At 41.1% G+C, this 11446-nt stretch overlaps 1 protein-coding gene across 1 annotated transcript; it reads right to left on the bottom strand.

The window, feature by feature from the left end:
• Window positions 1-708: 708 nt before the first annotated feature.
• Window positions 709-10863, bottom strand: LOC311488063 (G-protein coupled receptor 183; the record flags this gene model as incomplete). The annotated part of the gene is made up of 4 exons (XM_084544568.1): window positions 709-1807; window positions 1881-2395; window positions 2725-3084; window positions 10800-10863. 4 exons carry the CDS (start codon window positions 10861-10863, stop codon window positions 1643-1645), a joined length of 1104 nt encoding a protein of 367 aa, XP_084400694.1. The 3' UTR covers window positions 709-1642.
• Between the last annotated feature and the right edge of the window lie 583 nt (window positions 10864-11446).

Here is an 11446-nt window from a genome sequence, read left to right as displayed (position 1 = left end):
ATTAATTGAAGGCGATAAAGGACATAAGGAGAGAATACTAAATGACAACATGACATCACAATTTCTCATCTGTGTATTTGAGGTACCCCAAAGCTCCATGTTAGGCCCATTGTTTTTTCTCCTTTTGAATGTTTTAATTAAGATAGAATTAAGTATCCTACTACACTCAAGAGATAAAAAAAAGTAAACATTAGGCTTGGTTGTACAGCCTCACAGCAGCAGGGTTGTTATGAACAGGTCTTGAATAGGTCAAGCTTACATTTTTATGGAGATAATATCTAAGTTTAGATTTCCGTCTCCCTATGTTTTTGCTAACTTCAAAACCTGGAACAACCACCTGGTTTTCGACAAAGAGATGCCATTATCACCCTGTATTAACACTCCCAGAGGCTATGAATTGTCTTCATGCATTCGTTTCCTTTGGATAAGATAGTGCCAATGTGTCCTTTTCCGATAGCAGTTATAGAAGCTAGGTCTATCTTATGTCGCAGATTTCACCAGAACTGACCATCCCATATGAATGTTCTGATTAGATGATGCTGTTATTCTTCTTTTTCATTGCTTGTTTTCATGAATGTAATTCTCCGTAACTGATGTGATTCCTAAATGTCTGTGAAGGTTCTCAGTCATCCAGGTCCTAAATGAATGATGACTAATTTATATCATTAGTTGAATTTACTTGTTATGTATTCTGTGCCTTTGACAAAAGAATAGTAATAACAAAACCCATAAGAAATCTCTCAAACCAGTTTAATGCTTCTTCACGACACAATTTGTGCACTTTGCTTTCTATGCAAAAATCATAGTGCAGTTTTTCCAAAAACGCAGGAAATGGCAAAGGTTATATTTAAATGTAGGACTCTGCACTATAAACACACAATTTGCACCTGCTTCAATTTGTAAGACACACACACAGCAGCCCCACCGCAAGATGTGGAACCTGGCAGGAATGAGGCCTGTGAGGGGGAGCAGGAAAGGTGGGTGAGGAAGTGGTGATTTTTATCTACGCACTCCCACACAGAAGTCAGATGTGGGTACGAAAGAGAGAACTGTGGCATGTACACATTTCTCACACCGCTCGCATGTTTTGAAATATTTGATGCCACGTGGATATTTTACATGTTTCCGATTTCTGTAATAGCTCAAATGTCCAACAAGAAATAACATCGTCCGTTTTTTTTTTTTTTCACACACAACTTGACAGCAGCAGCGTTTTTTTTTTCTTTTCTACAAAAAGGAAGTGAAAGCTGCTGTATGTACGGAAACAACGTACGGCATTATTGCTGTGTGTGTGTTTTTTTGTTTGTTTTTTTAAAGTTAACACTTAACACTGCACAAACGCTCAATCTTACACATATCCCTTTAGTACACAAACATTGATTAAACAAAATTCATGCTGACTGCATAAAAAGACAAAAAAAATCATTTTACAAACAAATACTGTGAAACTTGAGATTAGCAAATTTTATATTTTCACAAAGGAAAGTCAATGTGTTGTGGGCATACATTTTCCATGCAAAACTGACATACTAAACAGCATCAAAACAAGAGACTAAAATAGGCCTTTTTGAGTATCGCATGGTAGAGTAGGTTTTGTTCGTGACACTAGATGTACGCCCTGTGACCTCGACTGTGGTTTCTCTCAGGTGTTGCTGCTGCTGTTCTCGGTTGTCGCTTTGGAGGAGGCCCCGGAAGTGTAGAGATAGTCTTTAAACAGGCTCATCACCCGCTTCTTGTAGGTCTTAATGGCAAAGAAGTAGATGACTGGATCCAAGCAGCAGTTGAAGTTCATCAATGAGACTGTAATCTGCAGAGCGTGGATGGATTATGAGAAGGAAAACTGAAGAGGGAATGTTTGCAATCAAATGAAAAAGTCTTACCTGTAAGGACACCTTAAAGGCCCTCAATTCTTCACAGCTCGGCTGGTGGTGTATTTTTCTGAACATGAACTGCATAACATTGACGTGGTAAGGGCTGAAGCATATGATGAAGGTGAGGAGGATGAGGAGAATAATCGTGTTGGCCCTGTGATTTCTCTTCGATCGGCCGGTCACAGAGTTCTGCTTAGCTGCGGCTCTCAGTTTGAGGTTGATCTTGGCGTAGCAGCCCATGATGACAGTGAGCGGACAGCAGAAGGAGACGGCACAGGCCAGAAGCAGGAGATAGGGGGTGGAGCGGGAGCCCTCAAAGTTGAAGTACTCCATGCAGGTCCTTTTTTCCTGGTGCTGACGCAGCATGCTCCGGAAGAGCAGAGGAGCTACCTCCAGAGATACCAAAGCCCAGACCAGGCAGCAGACCCTGCGAACCACTTTTGTGCTCCTCAAACACTGCAGACGATGTGGATGTACCATGGCCAGGTATCTGTCCAGGCTGATGCAGGTCATGAAGCCAATACCTGGTGCAAATATCATGAACATGCAAAAGAGTTTATAGAGTAAAATGGTTGATAGGAATCAAAGATAACATTCATGTCTTTGTAAAAGTGTTAATACAATCACAACCCCATTCTGAATTTTGGTCAAACCTGTTATCTTCACATATTACAGATGATGTGCTTAAATAAATGTTACTTTGTCTTTGGTTTTATATTATTGTAAATCTTATCTTTTACTGTTTTCTGGTCTTCTTTTAATCCTGATATATTTGACAGAAAGTTCTGAATTGACATGTATAGACACATTAAAAAATATCATTTCAAATTAGCAACAGAAGGACTCACATTACCTGCATAAGTATTTGCAAAAAAAAGAAGTGTGGTCAGTCTGCAGAGGAAGTCACCAAATGGCCAGTCATAGTGACGTATGTAGTAAGTAATTCTTCCAGGCAGCGTCAGTGTGAACAAAGTATCGGACAGAGCGAGGTTGACCAAATAAATGGAGGTGGAGTTGAACTTCTGCCTCTTCTGGCAGATAACGTAGAGGACCAGACTGTTGCCACATACACTGATGATGAAAACCACGGAGTAGAAAATAGGGAAGAGGACCACTGCCGCTCTTTGGTAGACAAACACATCACAGCTGCTCTGGTTTGGAGAGTTTTCAGCCGAGCCCACCGTGATATTTCCAAGAGCCATGCCACCTGTCACTTAAAGAAAATGATAAACATTGTAAATAATGAAATTCTACAGATTGGAATACGTGGAAAAGCAAAGGAAAAGGAGACCATAATGTGTTAGATAGATAAAGAAAGTACAGCACTTACAATGAGAAAGTTATTTTACTGTTGATGCTTCTGAATCTGCTGGTTGTGGTTGTAGATTGAACTGCGATGCTTGAAATATCTCTGAAAAGGTTGTATGTAGTGTTCAAATCCCACCTCTCCCTTTTGACATCATGTGCCTGTCAAATTCTGGCACACTTCCACCACAGACACAGGTTGCTTAAGAGGTTTCACTGACAGTTTTGCAACAATCACATCACCTTTCACTGTATGCCATTGCAGTAGGTATTTCAGTTTTTGCTCTTTAATAAATTTGCAAAAATGTCCACAATGTGGGATGCTGTGTGTACATTGATGAGGAAAATAATCAACTTAAATGATTTTTAGCAAATGGCTGCAATATAACTAAGAGTGAAAAATTGAAGGGGGTTTGAATACTTTACATACCCACTGTATGTTTTTCTTTCATCTTCTCAGACTAGTGTAGTATTATTAGCAACACCAACTTTTCAGCAGAAATAAGTATATTTATAGCCTGGTAAGAAACTGTTTTGGTCTCACTTGTTTAAATAATATAAAATCTGAAATGTTTGCCTCATTTAGACCTTGGCCACTTTCATGGAGATGATGGGTGCCATCTCAAGTTGCGAGATGTCTATCCATTCATGCGATTAGCCTGAAGTTAGGAGTTGGGCACAGCCAAGATACATTTAAAACCACCCTTAAGGAATCATATACCTCTTGCCTCACCCCTCCCCCCCCCCAAAAAAAACAAAACAAAAAAAACATGGCAGACTCCGCGTTTTAATGCCACGTACATTTGTAGATACAAAGGCCTTATGCTGTCAATGGAAATTCCAAGCACTTGACCTTTAAGTTTAACTGTATGTGCATGTATATGACAAGCATATTGTGCTGTTCCAGCTTGGTCACATTAACACATTTCTTTGTCTAAAGAACATTTGACATAAAGAGACATGACTGAAAAGAAAAATCTTTGTTTGCATGCAGGCAAGTGAGAAACGTTCAGAAGATGAGTTAAAAGATCGTTTCTGTTAGTGATTGCAATTCTTTCTTTCTGCAAGTGTAACAATGTGGAGCTCTTTCTATTGTTATGTGGAATTTTGTTGCAAATGTTTTGTGTATGTACAGGAAAACCGGTCCTAAACTGTAACTTTTGTTAAAGGCAGGTACTGGGATCCAAGTCATTTGTGACGGCTGAATTCCTGAAGAGTCATTTCTTGGTAGAGTTCAGCAAACAAACTGAAAAACAGAGGGGAAGCTGCTAAGACTACTACAACTTAAAAGTTGTAAATTTGAGAAAATACGGTAAACAATTACTCTTTATTTCTTTGGAAATGTGCACTTCATATGGGTTCTAGGATTTTAAATGGGTATTTGAAATCCTTAATTCCAGCATGGCACAGCTTGACCAAAACTGTGAGGCAGGAAATAGAGAGGGAACTTATTGTTCTTGAGCAGGTTAAACACATGCGAGCATATGTAGTGTCATTTCTAGAGGCTATAGTTGAATAAAACCGCATCTCTATTTGCATCACACTGCTTGCAGTGGATGCAGCGGGTTTTTCTGAAAGGTTAGATGAAGTGATAGTGTGAGGTTTTATATTATGTTCCTGTCGCTGAGGTTTCTCAAGTTTGTACTCTGTGTGGCAGAGGTGAATGCAGGCAGGCCCGAGGAAGCGCTGATGGAAGATATAGGAGGAAGCTCAAGTATTGCTGGTGTTAAAAAAAAAAAAACTGTCAAAATCCTATGATGTGTGGATGAATCACTAACAGTCTCAAAAATGTCACATCTACATATGTCTCAACCACCAACCCCCCCAAAAGGATTAAAAACATGAAAACGCTCTAAACTGAAAAAGCATGGTGTTAGATTCTGAGAATAGTTAAAGTGGTAGAAATGTGGCTGTGTAAAACTGCTTCAAGAAAAGAAGATGCAGCAGCTTCACTGCAAACAGCGTCAATGTGCAAGTTTCACAGTTACTTTAACAGCTTCAAGAGGCAGCCTGAAAATAAAAGGACATGTAACTTTTTCTTTCACAATAAGTCAGTCACCAGTAAAATACTACATGGCACATAATGGTTTAGTATTTTACTGGTGACTGACTAATCGTGAAAAAAAAGTTATTAATTATTCGGTATATATGGTGTACACCTAGGGTCAGAGCTTTAGGGGTGCTGAGCCCCTTTCAAGACTGGACATTTGATATGAAACCATTGTGCACTCTACTGCAGCGGGCACAGGAAAACAGAAGCTACGGCGTCATGAGTGTGGTCTGACTAACTGTCTACTTTCTGACCTGGTTTTTCCTCTCCATCCTCTACTCTCTCACCCGAACCGGGTTATTTTTTTTCTTAAAAAAATTACGAATGTACATGGCTTCAACACACAGACACACACACACATACATGCACACTTTAGGAGTTGGACATCACCTGCCATCATACCCTCTATCATCACTGTGTTATATAAATTAGCTGATCCACATAGGCTTACAGGCGGTATTAGTCTTAACACCTTGGCTTTAACATCAACACATATGCACATACCAAAAGCTTAACAACAGTACAACAGCTCCAATATAAACTGTGGTTGATTGACAACCTGCACTATTAGCTTGCCAGAGAGAGATGGCAAACTCCTACCTAACAATAACAACAACAGTAAAAGTTAGGGCTGTTGCTAATAGTTGTAATGTGTTGGTGCTGAATGATAAAGTAAATCTTTGTTTGGTAACTTACAGGAGCCACATGCCTCAGATGGTTGGACAAACCTAATGTGTGTGTGTGTGCTGCTTGGGGGAGGGAGGGATAAACAAAAGAGGTGGGTCATACCACTGCAATGCAAGGGGGGTGGGTGGGGGGGTGCTGCATTTCCTCATTTCCTTGTTAAACCTCATTAAAATATTATGTTTAAATATACTCTTTAAAAATGGGCTACACACGCCTGTGGTGTACACAAAGGATTCACCCGTTTTACTTTGTAAAACACAAACTTTATCAAGACGTGTTTACCTTAATTGTGGATACAACTGAAGTATAAAAACTATGATGGTTCAAGAAATGTTGCAATTGTTTTTATTATTATTACAATCCACTAGGATACCATGACTTGAACACTTAAAGATGTTGAGGACTGCACCTGAGTGTCACATTTGCAGATGAGGTTCTTGCTAGTGACGCCTGGTTAACAAATCTATGCCACATACACCAATCAGTCAGCAATAACATTGGTCATCTTGTGACACTTCAGCCTCCTGCTGGGAAACTTTTCGACCTGGCATTCGTGTGGATGTTACCTAGACATGTACCACCCACCTAGACCAGACCAGATGAAGCTTGACTCAACGGGGAATAGCAGTAGCGCATCATTACAAAATATTGGTGAAATGAACGAGTTTCGCGGCAGATAATGCGTTATTTAGAGGCTGTGTTTCGGTGCCCCAGTCACTCCCACTATATGGATATACGCGGCGCTCCACTGGATCTAAATATCTTCCGAACTACTCCAGATGACACCAAAGTTATATGGGTGAGTAAACCATTGTATTTTATGCCAGAAATAAGGTTCAGGTTGTAAAAAAACGGTAATTCCCCTTTAAAAGCCTCAAAGGACAAACAAGAGGAGTCAACTTATTCCTTAATGTTTGCTCGGCCATTGATGACATGAAACTACCATGGAGTAAGGTTAGTGGGATTATTACCGTTTATGTTTTCTCTTAAAAGGGAAATTGGACAGTTTTTGACCGAAAAGGGACAACCAATGCAAGAACTGTCAAACACAGACTGGATGGTGGACTTGGCCTTTTTGGTTGACATACCAAAGCATCTGAATTCGCTGAATGTCAGTCAGGAAAAGATGCAATGGTGAGCCAACTATTTGCACACGTCAAGGAGTTTGGGACGAAGCTGCATCTTTTCCAGAGACATTTGTCGCTAACAGAGCCCTGCACTACGCATTTCCAGCAATGACCGTTGGATAGTGCTTTGCAAAACCATGACATTTTGCAAAGCGGTATGCAACAGTCATTGCTTCCCTTGCTGGTGCGTTCAGCAACCGCTTTCAGGATTTTGATGCTATCGGAAAGGACATGTCGATATGTCCTGTCCCTTCACCATGGACCCAGACGAGGCTCCACCTCACCTGCAGCTGGAGCTGATTGAGCTTCAGCGTGACAGCGAATGCCGCAGCCGACACCACCATCTCTATCTGGTGCCTTTTACTGGCAGCTGAATAGAGGCAAGTTCCCAGAGATGCGCACATTTGCTAAAGAAAATGTAAAGCTTGTTTGGCCCCACACATTGTTTGTGTGAGCTGACTTTCTCAGTTATGAATTGAACAAGAGCCGCTTGAGATAAAGACTAAGTGATTCCCACCTACGTGACATTTTACGCATGTGTACCACTGCTCTCGAACCAGACCTGCCATATGTACTGAGATCCAGAGCTCAGCTTCACTATTCACATTAATGTCAGTGGCTGTTGCTTTGTTATCACCCAGAGTTGTATTTTATAGAGTTTCTATATGTTTCTGCTGTAATTTCAGATACCTTGTGTGCCCTGATGTGTTCATCTGAATGCTTACATTGTCATGGACTGTTGGCCCTCGGACACTTTCACATTATCAAATCTGGCCCTCCTTACAAAAAGTTTGGACACCCCTGCTCTAGCTTGTGGGTTTACTGATTATCAATATACTGGCCCTGAAGAAAGACTTTACCGCAGATGTGACCACTTGACAAAAGCTTATTCGGCTTTGATCCAGAGGACTGCGTCTTAAGATCAGAAACAGAGATCCTCAAGTGGATAAACAGGCTTACATTCTATTTCTGTTGACACTTGTTCTAACACTGAGATTAACATGTTTTATGTAAGTGGTGAGACTGCAGCACAATGCCACATACTTGCAAACCTGCACACTTGACTAGACAAAGACAAACCGGAAGAAGAAACCTTTCCCTCTGTATTAGTGTGAACAACAGAAGTGTTTTTACCGTTAATGCGTCTCTGGGGCTCAGCTTCAAAATTGGCTGTTTTTCCAGGAACCAGTGACCCATGAGGCATTGTGTCCCAGAATAACTACAGTCTGTTTCAACTTGTATTTCTAGAATCTGCTTCTGGGAATCCAATGAGGGTGCTATAGATGCAGTTTAGAACTGAAGAACAGCTCTGGCAGGATATCCAAATCAGTGTTTATATGAGTGCATATTAATGAGTGCAGAGGATGTAATGGAGGAAAACACTTTTTACAGTGTATTGGCTGACTTGGATTCATCCAGAGTATACAGGTGAAGAAATGCTGCAGAGAAAGGAAAAAGCAATCCAGTGGAGAGAGGCAGAGGCTGCAGATGCATTAGCCTAGCAAGAGGCTATGGTTTGCAGGGATCATCCAGACATGGAGCTTCTGAGAGCAAACTGGTGCTTCTTCAAGAGCCCAAAGATAATTTGGAAAAGACAACGAACACGAGCATGACTGAGAGGGCAGGTGACTATTGACCACTGAATCATTACTTTTGTCTCGACATGCTATGTTTGCCCAAAAGAGTCATAGCTACAGTTGAAACGTTGCGATATGTGCACTATTTCCATGACTTCAGATGTTGTGTTATTCAATGTATGTGGGTTTATCTGTGTCCTAGTAAAATTTATTTCGGGCGACCCACTTGCACGAGCTGGGCAGATTTGAGAAGGATTAGGGGATTGAGAATAAAGTACTTATGTGCAGTGAATCCCGATACATGTAGACGGTACAATAACAGCAGGACGACTCAGAAAACTGACCTTTCCCCTTCAGTGTGGCAGGAACACTTGCGAACTACGCAGATTCAATAGCCACAAAAACAAAACAAAAAAAAACAAAAAACTGGTGACTTTTCCATTTGTATGTTTTTTTTTTTTTCAGGCCAAAGTTTTCTGTGTCTCAAACTACATCTAAAGGCGTTGATTCAGTGACTACATTTCTTTATACTTAAGGTATCCCTTTCTATTGAGCATTACCAGAATATTTTGTGAGCAGTAGAAGTACAGTAGAAGCTACAGTATCTCATTCCGCTCACCCACCAAAGCTTTTCCAGCTTGGTGTAATTGAAATGGAAGGCTGCTGGATAGGCAAAAGGTCACTAATTGTCACCAGTCAAATGCGGTTATAATACAGCTCACTTAGGTCACAATAAGAGCTTCATGTAGACGATGTCACCTGCAGCTTGGGAGCCTGCTGCACTTCAGGCCTACATTTCACGCTCCATTAATTCTGTGCGCGGAGTTAAACATCTCATACCATCTGAACGGTGTTCAGGAAAAGGAAAAGACAGTCGTTTGTCGAGTTCGCGCCGGGAGTCCTGAAGGTCTCTCAGTGTTAAATACTGCGAGAGGTCAAGAAGACATGGAAAGAAGGGGAAGATCACTTCTGCTCATGCATGCGGTCTACTAAATCCCTAAAATCTGCTTCAGCCACGTATATCCATGAAGACGTTTTAACTGAAGATATAAAAAAAAAACAAAAAAACTGATGTTTACTTTTCTATTGACCTCAAATGGATATTGTGCATCTACATGATATTTTGTGTTCTGACAAATGCGTAAATGGGCTTAAATGTCTGATTCAAAGATTCGGCAAAGAAGATTAGACTTTTCTTGTTTTAATAATAATCGAGGTTATGTACAGTATCGTGCCAGCCTCATGAAAAGTTGCACATGGTAGCGTGTAGTAGTGTGTTTATAGTTTTCTGGGTTGATGGGTGTGTGACATGAAAGGTCTTAGGAAATTGAAAGTGACGACCCAGCATGGAACATGCATGGAAGTCACTTCTCAGAAATGTGACCTTTTTCTGGTTGTTAAGTCAGGGGAGGGCTAAAAAAAAACGGGGGGGGAGGAGAGGGGAACAAACTGATTCGAAGAGAATTATACAATAGTCAATGGTGCAAACTGCAGCCCATGAAAGAGCACCCCAGAAGGCATATCGTTTTAAAGGCACCCTCATGGTGGAGGGGAACCAGTGGTGTGTTGGTGAGGCAAACTGGGAATGACTTCTGGTGTCCACGACATGTGTGGAATAACCAGCGTGGTTCCACAAATGGTGCCTAACCAAATTTGGGATGTTTTTTCCTGCCAAAATGAATTGTGTATGAAACTTCCCCCACACACTTTAAATTTAAGTCTGGCACATCACACCAACTTCACTTTGTTGACTCGTTCAGGTCACAAATAAAAGCAATGGTTATGTGCACTGATGCACAACGTAACTCTTTAGTATATGTGATGTTTTCACACATATATGCCTAAATAATCACTATATATGTGTTTATTTCTAGGCAGTTTCAATGTTACAGTTAATTGCTATAAAGCAAAAGGCCACTAGAGGGGGTACAATCATTATAGATCAGACACAAAAAATAACCCAGCTCTTAATAGTATAAAAAACCTAATAATTTGAGAAGAAGTTTAATTATTCTTTAAGCATTTTTTCATTACATTTACATAAAAAAATATTACCTGCGTGTGTTATTTGTATTTTGCTGTATTTACTAAGTCAGCGTAGTAGTGTTAATATTGCGTGCTTGTGTGCATGCGTTCATTTGGGTGGGTGGGTGTGTGTGCATAAGTAGACTGCTGGACATACCGCAGGGGACTCCTGCATTGTCAGGGGGCCTCATGTGGCTCGTGTCTGTTCTCATCATCACCATCTCCCCCCCCCCATGCATCAGCCGCCGCCTGCCCTACTCAGGCCCTGTCCCCCGTGCCACCACGCTCGCGTGAAGACTTTTTGTTCACACTTTGCTTCATGTTTGTCACCTTAACTGCTGATGAGCTATTTGTCGTTCTTCGGCAAACACTTTTAATCCACGCGCTTCACAGAGACAAGTACGTGACGTGCGTGTTTTAGTGTGAGAGTGGACAGGGGGAAGATGAAAAAAGACTGAGGCCGAGTGTGAGGGACGATTTGCTGTCGCAGGTGTCCATGGACAGCTTCTTAAACAATGTCTACAAGCCTTTTCAATTTGAGCCCTCCTTAATCTAGCATGTCACGGTGTTGACACTATGGCTGGTTGTTAGTTGCTGGTTGGGCCTGGTTCCCTTGTGAACATCTTGACTTCACACCCGCGAACATGTGATCAGTCTCACCTTTCTCACAGATAAGTCTGGCGGTAAATAAACTCATCAAATATATGCGTCTGCAGATGGTGTGCTCAAGATCGATGCACAGTTTGTTTTTCCCATGAACTACAATATTCAAATACAGCTCTCTTGACCTCAGTCATAGATGAG

The sequence above is a fragment of the Chelon labrosus genome (assembly GCF_963514085.1).
Source record: "Chelon labrosus genome assembly, chromosome: 5".
NCBI lineage: Eukaryota > Metazoa > Chordata > Actinopteri > Mugiliformes > Mugilidae > Chelon > Chelon labrosus.
The sequence above is the reverse complement of the archived record's forward strand: the minus strand, read 5'-3'. Positions and strand labels throughout refer to the sequence as shown.